The sequence below is a fragment of the Phalacrocorax carbo genome, chromosome 5 (assembly GCF_963921805.1).
Source record: "Phalacrocorax carbo chromosome 5, bPhaCar2.1, whole genome shotgun sequence".
Taxonomy (NCBI): Eukaryota; Metazoa; Chordata; class Aves; order Suliformes; family Phalacrocoracidae; genus Phalacrocorax; species Phalacrocorax carbo.
Genome location: NC_087517.1, coordinates 11,800,751 through 11,813,831, shown reverse-complemented (window position 1 = coordinate 11,813,831; position 13,081 = coordinate 11,800,751). Strand labels below are relative to the sequence as shown.

Here is a 13,081-nt window from a genome sequence, read left to right as displayed (position 1 = left end):
GGGTCCCGGGGGGGGCCGGCAGGGGGCGATCGGTCCCGGCGGGGGCCGGCAGGGGCCGGCGGGTCCCGGGGGGGGTGGGTGCCCCCGCCGTCGCACCCCGCCCCGCGCTCCTCCGTCATCTGGCGGCGCCGGGGCGGCGCGCGGGGGCATGGCGGCGGCGGCGGGGCGCGTGGCGGCGGTGCTGCGCGAGGCGGGCGCCCTCCGCTTCGGCGACTTCGTGCTGAAGAGCGGCCGCGCCTCCCCCGTCTACATCGACCTGCGGTGCCTCGTCTCCCACCCGCTCCTCCTGCGACGGGTGCGGGGCCGGGGGGGTGGCCCGGGGGTGGGGGGGGAAGGCCGGGAAGCGCCTCCCCGTGCCGTGTCCCGGGGGTCCCGGTGTCTCCGTGCCTCTCCCCGGGTGAAGAGTCGCTCTGAGCCGCGGGAGGGGAGGCGGCGCCGGCGGGGCCGCTCCGGAGAGCCCGCGCGGGGCGGGGCGGGGCGCCGGGCGCTCCGCTCGCCGCGGGGACGAGGGCTGCGAAATCGCGGCCAGGAGAGGGCCCTTCGCGCGTTTGCGGTGCTTCCCTCGGTGATTCGTTTGTTTAGACACGTTCGCACCCGTCTGACTCTTAAAAAAGAAAAAAAAAATCTTTGTTTTTTCCTTTCCAGGTTGCAGGTCTTCTCTTTCAGACGGCCAGAGATGCGGGTCTCGAGTACGACTGCGTGTGCGGCGTTCCGTACACAGCACTGCCGCTGGCCACAATCATCTGCTCCGAAAATCAGATTCCAATGCTTATACGGAGGAAGGAAGCCAAAGACTATGGTAAAACCTTCAAATCAAGAGTTTGTGTTTAATCGTTGCCTTGTTTGGGAAGTTGCTTTATACATTTGTGGTTCTTTTGCAACGTGCAGCATCTCCACTCCAGTTTAATGTTACCAGTCCCAACTAAAGAAGCAGCCCCTTTTCCCCCTAAAACGTACCTCCCGCAGCATCCCAACCTGATCAGGCTCTCCCAGCTGGTTGCTGATTAGGCTGCACGTTTGGAGACTCGAGGTGGGGGGGTTGGTTTCTTTGTCTGTGGGGTTTTCCATTTGTTTCTTTTCTTCAGCAGTACCTTTTTTCCCTTGGCACCAATACCATGGTTCTGGCTTAGTAGCTTCTTCCGGAAACCAAGATTTATAACTCGGTTTCTCTGATATGCTGAGACAGTGCCACACTTCACCCCCAAAGAGAACTTTTTGCGTACTGACTTCAAGAGGAACCTTTCTAGCCACTTCTTCATTTACTCTTCAAACCCCCTTTTCTTTTGTATCCCGTAGCCCTGTAGTCAGCAGGCAGGGTGGACCAGGTGAGAAGCAGTTCTCTACCCAATGAACCATTTATTTAATTTTGATAGAGGAAGGGGGAGAGAAGACTGAAGCGTCAACCTACGGTAGCAACTATATTTCTGCATCTGATAAGAGCTGTACTCTTCCAACAGTATTTAGTTAGAAAGCATGCTTGTTTCTCCCATGTTTCTACTAAACGTTTCTCCTATGTTAGTCAGTGTGCCAGGCGTGAAAATGTTTGCTGTTCCTTCTCGTGAAGGACAAGTCAGTTGTGACAGCAGTTAACTGCCTGGCTCAAGGTTTCTGCTGCCACATGGATTGCAAAGCTGTGCGTACACGTGTTCTCTAGGCTGCCACGGTCTAAGCACCACAGTGGCAGCTGCTTGCTGCTTTCTGGGAAAGCCAGGCATCCTTTGTTGCTACCCCCCAGGAGGCCTTTCATGGACATGTGCCTGTTGTTGGTTAGGGCAAAGGCATTTGGGGCTCTACTCCTGATTGTTCTAACAGGCGCATTAAGCACAGAATACTGCCTGTGGGAAACAGGAAATATGCTGAAGAGTACCAATAACTTGGCTGCTGTAAAGATGCTTTAAATAACCGGAGAAAATAGTTTTGTGATTCTGAGCATTCAATTCATGGCAGTAATAGACTCCTGTAGTCATCCAAAGATCTAAATTTGTGTAGTTAACAATATGTCAGTTTTCTTAATGGAATGTAACTTCTGGAAACATAAAGAAATACTTTATTAACATGGAGAAGTAACAGTTTATGAATTGAATTACAAGTCAGAGACCGAGCTGTGGTAAGAACTGTGATAACTGTTATCAGGTAATAACTAAAGAAATTACCTCTCCGTACTGACAGTGAATGTGAAATTCCTAGTCTCTTGAATTCCAGTTCCATTTGACTTCAGGATATGCTGCAGTGTATGCTTGCAAATACGTGGAACAAATATGATCCTTATTAGATTAGTGAGTTAAAGTTTTGGGACTTTTAAGGATTTTTGGGGTCTTTTAAGCTTTCTTCATCTAGTGAAGTGTTTGCCTTTTATTTTTAAGGTACTAAGCGGCTGGTAGAAGGTACCATTAATCCAGGAGAAACATGCTTGATCATTGAAGATGTGGTCACAAGTGGATCTAGTGTACTGGAAACTGCGGAAGTTCTTCAGAAAGAAGGATTAAAAGTCACGGATGCTGTAGTGCTGTTGGACAGGGAGCAGGGTGGGAAGGCCAGGTTAGAGGAACATGGAATTCGCCTCCACTCTGTGTGCACGTTGTCCGGGGTGCTGGAGATTCTCCAGCAGCAGGGAGAGGTGACTGTTGAGGTGGTTGAAAAAGTGAAGAAATTCCTTCAGGGAAGTGTGTTTGAGCCAGTGGCTGAGAACGGCCCTGCTCCCATGAAGAGACTACGTAGAGAGCTGAGCTTCAGCGCTCGTGCCGAGCTGCCAGGGGTACATCCTATTGCAGCCAGGCTTCTCATGCTCATGGAAAAGAAGCAAACAAATTTGTGCCTTTCTGCTGATGTCACCAGCTCCAAAGAGCTGCTACAGTTAGCTGCCATCCTGGGCCCCAGCATTTGTATCCTGAAGACTCACATAGACATCCTAAATGATTTCACCCAAGAGGTAGTAAAGGAGTTGAGAACACTTGCAGATCGACATGAATTCTTGATTTTTGAAGACAGGAAATTTGCAGACATTGGAAACACAGTGAAACATCAATATGAAGGTGATTATAATCAGCCTCAATTTACTGTAACTTTGCTGCCAGTGTGTGTAACTGCAGCACTGGCACAGGTTGCCAGGAGAGATTGTGGAATCTCCAGGCTTGGAGAAGACTGAAGGGGACAAGGCACTCAGCAACCTGATCTAGCTTTGAAGCTAACCCTGCTGAGAGACCATGACATCCAGAGGTCCCTTCCAATCTTAATCTTTTTATGAATCTACGGTTGTGCTCAGTAAGGACTTCTGAGGAGTCATTTGCTGGGAGAAAACACAGCGTGGCTTCTTAAAGCAGCCTGCTGTTGTATGCTGTGTGCTCCTTATGGCCTTCAGTCGATATTGCACCTGCAACTGTAGAACCCTTTTTTTCTGATCCATATGTCCCGTATGATCTACATGCTATATTGAAAGCTAGTACCTGTGACGGTGGATTTCTAGGTTACCATAAACGTCTTGGTGAATATTAAAGGTGAGATACTAAGAAGTGCTTGTGAGAAGTAAAACTGAGCCATTACACTTTGTGGTTAGGCAGCTATCAGAACTGTCTGATGAGACTTGTAACTGTCTTGCTTCAGTAGTAAAACTGTCTTTTAAAATGTGAATGATTTAGCAGGAAGCTTGTTTTGTTTAACTCTCATTTAATACATTTCTAATGACGCTTTGCCCATGTCTTCTATCTGTGTTCTCAGGTGGTGTGTTCAGAATTGCATCCTGGTCAGACATTGTTAATGCCCATGTGGTTCCAGGCTCTGGAGTTGTGAAAGGTCTGAAGGAAGTAGGTCTTCCTCTCCAGCGCGGCTGTCTTCTGATTGCTGAGATGAGTTCCCAGGGGTCCCTTGCAACGGGTGAATACACAAAAGCTGCAGTAAGTAGGCAGTCTTGTTTCAGGTTTAAAGCTTGTTAAGTGTTGTGACAGGGAGGTTTTGTGTGCTTCTAATATTTACACTTCCAAAAGTCTTTCCAGCTCTATTACAGGTTTGTTTTTTTTTCCTGTGGAGACTCAAGAATCTGATGGTGTGGTGTTTAAAAGGTTGCAGCAGTATCTAGTCATGTGAGCCGGTCAGAGTTCACACTGAATTCTAGTAGACACGCCAAGTTTGTTATTAGCCTTGCCCTTGCTCCCCCCCTTTTTTTTTTACTTAAGCAATACATTTATAATTAGCTTAAGTTTGTTCATTGTATTATTTGTAACATAGAAACAAACATAACATCCACGTTCCTGGCTGCAAGTGCAGCAAGATGGGTGAGGGGCAAGTCAGCTCTGGGGTGGCTTTATATTGTTAAAGCAAGAACAGGTGTTTCATACCCATGCCTCACACAGCTTAAGGCGTCAAAGGGTGGATGAGAAACACATTGCTAGTCAGGCTTAACTTTAGGTATATCACTTGTAACTGTTTACTGATCTTCTCCAGGTACAGATGGCTGAAGACAACTCTGATTTTGTTTTTGGATTCATATCTGGATCTAGAGTTAGTAATAAACCAGAATTTCTGCACTTAACTCCAGGGGTGCAGCTGCGAACTGGAGGTAACTTTTCCTGAAATATTTCCAAAATAGTCTGCTTGTAACTACAGCAAGTGATCTAGCCTACAGTGGAAAAGAGACTTCTGAAGATGGTTTGGTTGCTGATTTTCTGTTGGGAGAAGCCTGTGTTTGCCATTATGGGCTGCCTTCTGTATTTCTGGGTACACTGATGCCTTTCCCTGGAGCTCTGAAAGGTATCCAGCAGGCTATGCAGCTTTGTTTGTGTGCTGAGGTCTGTACGTACTATAAAGCACAGTCCTTAAAATATGTGAAATGTCTTGAGACAGATGTTAGGTTAGGTGTACAGCTACTCAGTAGGAGTAGAAAAAAAACCATTATTAAGAGATATAGAAGTCTCACTAACACTGTTGATACTGATATAGATGTGGTATCCAGTGAATTGGAAGTCTTATGCTGGGTTATGGCTGAACCAGGTAGGGGAGATAGGTTTCTCTGCAGTACTTAATTCTTATGAAACCTGAAGTGAAATCACAAGCTTCTACGTGAATGTTTGGGGGTTTGGCCTCTTTTAAGAAGGCTAAGGCTCATTTCAGTATTACTGACTGGTGCTTCTTTGTGTAACTGTTCTACCTATTGTGATTGGTAAATCATGAAAAGGAGGGCATGCTCTGTCAAATTTGATCTGTGTAATAGGGAGTTTGTTAGTTGGAGACAGTTTCCAGTTATGTTTGTGGATTGTTAGGATGAGAGCTGTAATGGTGTACCTGTCCTCTGTTCCAGAACCACTTTGAAGCTTTTTAGTAGATAGTTTTGTATGAACTAAAAAAAATGGTGTCTCTATTTCAGGTGATAACCTTGGACAGAAATACCTAAGCCCCAAGGAAGTTATTGGTGAAAAAGGTTCAGATATCATTATTGTGGGACGTGGCATCTTGTCAGCTTCAGACCACCTTCAAGAAGCAGAGAAGTACAGGAAGGCAGCGTGGGAGAGCTACATAAGCAGACTTGGTATTTGTGCAGAAGACTGAAAGCAGGCCACTTTCCTAGTCGATCAGTGAAGCTGATGGAGCTGCAATCATTGTGAGAATTACAGTTAAATACATAAACACTTCAGCCAGGAGAAGAATCTGTTACTAACTATATTATTTTTAATTGCACAGGAGGTCAAGTTGTACATGCTATGGTTGTTTTTTTAGTATTTGAATGTATGAAACCAAAACTTCATGTCCAGTTTTTAGCCTTAATAGCCTTTCTCTGCTGAAAAATGTTGCATGAAACACTCCAAGGGTATTTGGTTAGCTGTTGTTTCTTTTGTTTCTTTTCCCCACCCTCAAATTCCTTCTGGCTGTAGAAACAGTATTTTACTGTTCTTAATAAACTTCACCTGCAGACCTGACCTGCTGCCCTGCTCTCACAAGATTACTCAGCTCTTCTGTTTCCAAGGAGCAAGTATGGGTCTTTACCCCGCACTGTGAAATTGAGTAATATGTTGTTTAATAAATACTTTTTTGCTACTGTTTTCCTTTCTTTGGATCTGTAAGTCATCTTCTGGGGCAGTGTGAAATACTGTTCAGAACACCAGTATTATGAAGTCATTCTGGTGTGGTTGTGACTGTGGGAATTACTCATTATTCTGTTTACAGGAGCTACAAAGATTTTGTCAGAGCAACTAGTTGTGTGATTCTTTACAGTGGAGCTGTTGATTAATAAGAAACAAAAATGTACTTTCTGTTTATTGACTTTTTTGTGACAATAGCTGGAATACTTCCAGGAATTACTTTCCACTCTTCACAAAGGATAAGGAGAAATAGAACTATCTAGTGTGATTGGTGTTGATTAGAAAGGATGGAATAACCTTAAATATATGTCTAGCATATGTGGGTGGAAATGGGCTTGAATTTTCATTGCTATCAGGAAGGCAAAGGTGAATAGTGATGCAGTTCTAGACTGTTGGTGTTCCTGTGCTGATGCAAAGCACACATAGAAAGCTGGGTCCCTTTGTTAATATGCTTACTGTAGACTAGGAACAGCTCTATCTAGTGATAAGAGGGGGTTTGGCATTAGTACTGTGGGCTCTTCACTAAGCCTTTCAAAACAGGAGTTTGGAGTTATGCTGAAGTTAAAAAGGAGAACTTTTTTTGATCAGATCAATCTATGCAGAGTGTCTTAAGACCAAGGGACGCAGGTTTGGATCTGAGGCCTTTGCCTTGTGCTTCTTGTGTTTGTGACATTGCACTCTGTTGGCAGTCAGACTTCAGAAACACACAGAAGAAAGACTTCCTCGCTGTCTGGCCATGCTGGGGGTGATGGCTTCACCCTTTCACACTCCATGTGCCTGGAAGTGTGCTTCTACCCCATGTGATGATGAGGCTGCTTATAGGGCTTAGGAGTTGGTTATTGTGGAGAAAATACTAGAACTTACTCACTGTGTGTGTTTTGTTTTTCCTTGGGGTTACCATTTGCTTCAGCATTCTTCTCATAATCACAATTTGCACCTGGAGGACCCCATCCATAGTAGATGGAGGCTCTCTTGGCCACCCTTCACAGCTGGAACTCGATGACTGTGTTGCATCTTGTGCTGCCACCCTGCAACAGTCTGAGAGTTGTGGTATTTCACATCAGCTTCTAAGAAGTTCCAGTCCTTCAAAGAGAACAGAGGATTTGGGATTTATTTACTGTCTCATCTTAATTATCTCCTGGGCTTGAGGCCTGTAGCAGAAACAAGGTTTTCTTACTTAAACTGTTTTGCAGAAAAGTACTTTTTCCACCAGAGGGAGCTGAGACTTTATTTTTCAGGAGAGTTGACGCCCTAGCTCTGTTACAGCTGATAGTTTCCAATGATGATACCAGCTCTACATGTGCTTAGGATGAAAATCTGTCTGGTTTTCAACAAGCTACACCCTGCTGATGCCCTCATTTAAAACAGTAGAATTTACCAGAAAGCTGCCTCAGGCTGGAGTTTAGCACTGAATGTTGTAGGCTCACTGTTACAGGGGAAGCAGAACTTTGGGAGTTCAGTATTTTCCACTAATAACGCTGAATTGTGTTAAGTGGGTAGCTGGCATCCATGCAGCTAAATCCCTGAGCAGGCTCTTTGGAGCGCTAATTTATCAGGCCTCTAGCTGAAAAAATAGCAACTGGATTTGGAGAGATGGATGTGGTCTAATAACCAGTCACTTTAATAGGATCTGTGCAACTCTTTTCTTTACAAAACAAGTTCTAAGGACCAGATCCATTGGAAAACTTTGTTCTGTTGTCCTTCATTGTGCATTCAGTAAATCTTCCAGAAAGAGCTGTATTCTGGTGCTTCATTTGATACCAATTTCAATTAGTAAAATAAAAACATCTTACCTCCTATATGTGTTCTTCTGTCAGAAAGATTATAGTAAACAAGTGTGTGTGCTTTCTTTGAGGCACCTGAAAGTGATTAAAAATCCATTTCAAATTAAGAGCAAATGTTCATTTCCCTGCTTGCCCCTGCTGCTCACATTCATTGCATGATTCCTGCTGTTGGTCCCAACTGTTCCTGACATGGGAACTAGGTCACAATTTACAAAACTCATTTGCATCATAATACACGAATCTGAAAGTCTTGCAGTCCATTCTATGATCTGATCAAGCCTGGGGTAGAGGCATAAGGCTGTATTTAAATTACTGGGTTCTCACATGATTTATATTACCTGGCAAGTAGGCCTTCATATGAAATTGTGATCCTTAATCCACGCTGGAGTATGTTTTATAGCAGAATGAAAAGATACCACACTTTCCATAGTGAAATACACTGTGATCAAGTATTGTCAGTCCTTGCAGCAGAAAGAAGGCTGAGTTGCTGCTAATTCTGAGCAGCATAGCAGGGACTGTGAGAGACCAGCATGAGCCAGAACCATTAAGTAATAGTTATGTAGCTTTAGCTTTTGATATTTGCGCGTGAAGTTCACTCTCTCTCTCTGAGGTTGTGGTTGTATCTCTCTACCATGAGGTGTGCTGTGTCAGGAGAACCCAGCCTGGGCACTTGAATCGGTATAACTGCCTGAGTACCATGCTTTACTCAGACTTAGAATTCTTGCAAAATCTTGATAAACCCAGCAATGAATTAAAACTAGCCAAGTTAAAATTTTAGTCCTTAGAAGTATGATTTGTATGTCACAGTGTCAACATTGCTTTATTAACCAGTAATTGACAGGTCATAGTATAGTTTCCATAGCGTATTCTGTGAAAATTTAAGACTTAATCTCAGAATATGTGAATCACTTCCTTTTAAATTTACTTGGAAAGGCAGTTGCTGTGGATTTTTTAGCAAGTGACACAAACATTGCATTTAGGGAACAGGACCAAAGGAATGCAAAATCCCAGAGGAAGCTTATTTCCAGATCTGAGTTTTGGAGGTCACTGTCTCAGGGGAATGGTCTGTTTTGGAAGGCTCGTAACTGGACTGTGGGCTAGACAGGCTGGATGTTTTGTTTGTTTGTAATCCCCCTGCTGGTTCTTGGTCAGTCTGTACCACAGTGACAAGTACAGCTTCATGTTCAAATGCTGCAGCAAATTAAAACTCAGCCTGGTGCCTGCTCCAGCTTCAGGTTTTCCTCTAACTCTTTTGGCAGGCGTTTGCAGGCTGGGAGTGGTGACCCTGCCTGCATGTCTGGGTTAACTTTGTCCTCAGTCTTGGTTCTCTGTTTCTGCATGGCCCATGTCCTCTGAACTTTTTCATTATCATACGCTGATGCTGTCTGCAGTCAGGCTGTGAATATGTAGGGTTGTACGTGGAGGCTGGCCAGGACAGAGAACAGGAGGAAGCCAGAGCAAGGCTGTAACTGTAAAGTTCTTGCTTATAGCATGCTCTCCTGAGCAGAAGTGTGATGGTATGCCATAGGTTGCATTTAGCCAAAATAGGTACTGCAGTCACTTTTGATCTGTTCCTGAACAACTAATAGTAGCTGTATAAAATGTACTTTCACAAACAGGACTATTTACACAGGGAAATTCTGCAGTGTTCCCTGCAGCAGGTTGTTTCTGCTTTGCTGAGAGGTCTCATTTTAGGCTGATGATGGGAGCAGCCATAAAGGCGCCCTGGTTATAAGGGGGAAAATATTGAACAGAAGAAGACGGCTGCTCAAATACTGACAGAGAAAATGCCTGCCAGCCTGAGAACCAGGCCTGAGAACAAGACGCATCCTTGAGGAGTGCAGCTGGCGTCTTTGAAGTGCAGCTGGGTACCGAGAAACCAGACACATCCCGAGATACCACTGATAAGTGCAAAAACAAGGAACAGTAACAGCAACTTATCTTCTGGAAAGGTGAAAAAAAAGTCTGGAAAAGGGGGAAAACATCCTGAGAAAGGAAGAGTCGGTAACTGCCATTGGCTGTTCTAACTGGCAGAACAGAAAAACAGTCTGATAAACAAAAATTGGTCTGAGACAATAGAAAACATCACCCGTTATTGGCTGTGCCAGGTGAAAAACAGAAATTTGCAGCGCCTATTGGCTGCTCTGGGTGGTGGTGTCCTACGCCCCTTTATGTCTTTGTGGTATAAAAAGGACTTACTTTTTACCCGAAATGGAGCCTCTTTCCTGCACACGAACCCCTTTTCCCCATGAGATTTCCTTGGCGGAGTGGATCCTTGCTGTCAACACCAGGCTGACTCCGGGCTCTGTGATGTGGATCATCCTCCAAGCGAGACTTCATACCTTGTCAACTGGCCCCACTTCTGGGATGGGTTTGATGAGTACTTGCTGCCGGTAATATTTTTGAATATATATATATATAAAGACCTGTCTGTAAGTCATTATTGATAAGTATATTTGCTACTTTACTAGTGGTAATCCTGCAGTAATTTGTAGTATTGAAATATAGACTTGCTGCTAATATTGATTGCTGCTGCAGTGGAAATAGATGCTTGCTTTCTGGTAGTAATTTTTAGTAACTTATAGATATACTTGTGTTGCCAATCGTAACTATACTTGCCTTGATAGTAGTAAACTGTAATGAAGTAAAGAACATAGGTAATAAATCCTCCATGTCTTTGTGCATGACGGAGTCCTGCAAACCTGTGAATAGTTGCAATCTTTGCACACCCACAGGTGAGGTAACCCTTCTGGGTTGCGGCATTAATTGGTGTCAAAGTGGGGTTCTGTGATACGCAGGTCATGGACGCTTGGGAGAAAGCAGTAGAAGAGCAGCGAAAATGGCAGGAGGCTAAGGGGTGGAAAACCCCTCGGTGGGACAGGGATTGGGTGTCTGAGAATTGGTTGAATTGGGAAACACTGCGAGCAGAGTTTCAGAAGTGGCAGGACACTCATAAATGCAAAGCAGATGACAGTAAGGGGGCCTTCATCGGGCTTCTCACGGAGGCGTTGGCAGCCGCTGGCACTTTGTTTAACACTGCTAGGCAGGAACTGGAACCTTTGCAGCCACCTAAGGTTGCAGAAGCAGTTGCCTTTGAATCTGATAGTTTTGTTACAAACCAATTACTTAGACAATCAGAAACGGACCTCAGACCTCTGGCTATACGACAGCTAGAGCAAGAGCCTACATGCCTGGTCTCAGAGAGCGAGATCACTGAAAAGGTACACATGCTGAAAACGGATGATGATGAGGAGGGCTTTGATGCTGGCAGCGAACCTTCCGCCCCTCCTTCGTTACCTGAGCATTGTCCGGATAACGCAGCCTCCTTGTACCCTAGCATGAGAACTTCCCCGGTACAACTCCCGGCTCCTGCTGCAGAGGTGGGCGCTCCTCCGCCACCTCAGGTCACAATGACCGCTGCGAATTTTAACGCAGAACAGCTAAGGCAGCTATCCTTGCAGTACAGCAAAAAGCCCCATGAGGACTGGGTGGGGTGGGTGGTGCGGTGCTACCAGCTGGGGGCTGGAACCGTGATCCTTAATCAGACTGAGGCCAGACAAATATTCCTGGGAGGAAGAATATTTCTCTTAAACCCCAATGCAGGGGCCAGACTAAATACCTTCTCCCTGTTATCTTCCATAATACATGCTGTCAGAAAAATGCCAGGACCATGGGCATATCTCCCGCCCCCTCCCTGGAGTACTCCCGATGGGTTTTCTGCGTGGACGGTGAGACTGGCTGCTCAGGATGTCCTTAAGGGACATGGGGATATACCCCAGGACATGATGGCTGTGCCAGCAACAGCAGCAGGGAAACTAAAACTCTTGCGAAATGCAGCACCTGGGGGGCCAAAGAACTTGGCCTTAATGTTACACCATGAAACCTGGGACTGGAATACCATAATGGCCCAAGGGCTGCAAAATTGGACAGCCCTTATGGGGAAGCAACAAGGACGGGGAAGCACCCCCGAAATGACAGTCTGTAAAAGGGAAGGTCAGGTCAGGGTGGTCCAGATGCTAAAGGGGGGTCAGAGGAATAAGAATAAGGGACAAAATGCTCAAAAAGCTGAAATTAATCGATCCACCACAAAACGACACCCTGGCAAACAGGAGCGAGCTCTGCAACGGAAACGCTTATGGGATCTCCTGCGAGGAATAGGCTTCACAGCAGGCCAGTTAGAAGGGATGCCCATGTTTGTGTTGCAGAGACTGTGGGATAACCGTGATGGGGGAAACAGCAGCAGCCCAGGGGCAGAGAAGGGGCCAGGCAGCATTAGCCCCTCTGCTTCCCCCATCCCAGACAACCCTGTTCTATCTGGTCCCCCAACCCCACTACCCAAAAACTAATAGAGGAGCTCCCAACATTGGCCCAGGGAGACAAAACGATCCTTCCCAGCTGGCCAAAATTGTTTTAATTAATATTAGCACCCTTGTATACCGTTAATAGTGAATGGCAAATACTCCATCTCTTTTCTTATGAGTACAGGAGCCTCAATATCAATGATTAAAGCTGAGGACACCCGTGGGTTAATTCAGAAATCTAAAGAAAGGATTTCAATAGTAGTGATTACCAGGAAAAGATGAGAGCTCCCCATGGCCAGGATAAAATTGGCTCTGCCCAGTGGAAGGACATTGAGACCCATAGTGGCAGTAGGGCTTTAATGTATTTTGAGTATGGATATACTGAAATCCCAGACTATTATCACTCCATTAGGCTCTCAAACCCAGAAGTCTGTAATTTCTATCAGCAAATTACCTGCTGTGGAGGCTATTGCTTTTCTGTTAGAGGCAGCACCCAAGTTACCTAAAAGTCCCTTCACCCACATATGGCAGTACTGTATTAACTGCTCTCATCCAGGATTTAGGACAATGGGGTCTTATTCAGAAAACTTATTCACCATATAACTCCCCCATATGGCCTATCCCTAAGTCTAACAGCACCTGGTGTTTGATGGTAGACTGTCGTATATTAAATTAAAATACTGGACCCTTGCATGCTGCTGTCCCCTCAATTACAAATCTTATTTTTTCTATAGAGCAAGCAGCCTAGCTTTGGATGGCTGCCTTCGATATAAAAGATTTTTCCACAGTTCCATTACAACCTGAGGATCCAGAGATATTCGCTTTTACCTGGGGCAGAATAGAGTTTGTTTTTACCCAGTTATTCCAAGGGTTCAAGCACAGCCCTATGTTGTCACACCAGGCTTTAGCTAGGGAATCAGAACAAGTC

The 13,081-nt window shown here is 45.3% G+C and overlaps 1 protein-coding gene across 1 annotated transcript; it reads left to right on the top strand.

Annotated features, from left to right (window-relative positions):
• The first annotated feature begins 103 nt into the window (after positions 1-103).
• On the top strand, positions 104-6,029 carry UMPS (uridine monophosphate synthetase). The gene is made up of 6 exons (XM_064451189.1): positions 104-295; positions 646-799; positions 2,364-3,032; positions 3,715-3,890; positions 4,438-4,552; positions 5,357-6,029. Exons 1-6 carry the CDS (start codon positions 149-151, stop codon positions 5,536-5,538), a joined length of 1,443 nt encoding a protein of 480 aa, XP_064307259.1. The 5' UTR covers positions 104-148; the 3' UTR covers positions 5,539-6,029.
• The last annotated feature ends 7,052 nt before the right edge of the window (positions 6,030-13,081 follow it).

Bases quoted from the DNA above. Each gene is read 5' to 3' on its own strand.
- UMPS (XM_064451189.1), top strand. From the start codon at position 149: ATGGCGGCGGCGGCGGGGCGCGTGGCGGCGGTGCTGCGCGAGGCGGGC. The intron at 296-645 runs GTGCGGGGCCGG...TTTCCTTTCCAG, and splicing joins ACCCGCTCCTCCTGCGACGG to GTTGCAGGTCTTCTCTTTCA. The intron at 800-2,363 runs GTAAAACCTTCA...TTTATTTTTAAG, and splicing joins GAAGGAAGCCAAAGACTATG to GTACTAAGCGGCTGGTAGAA.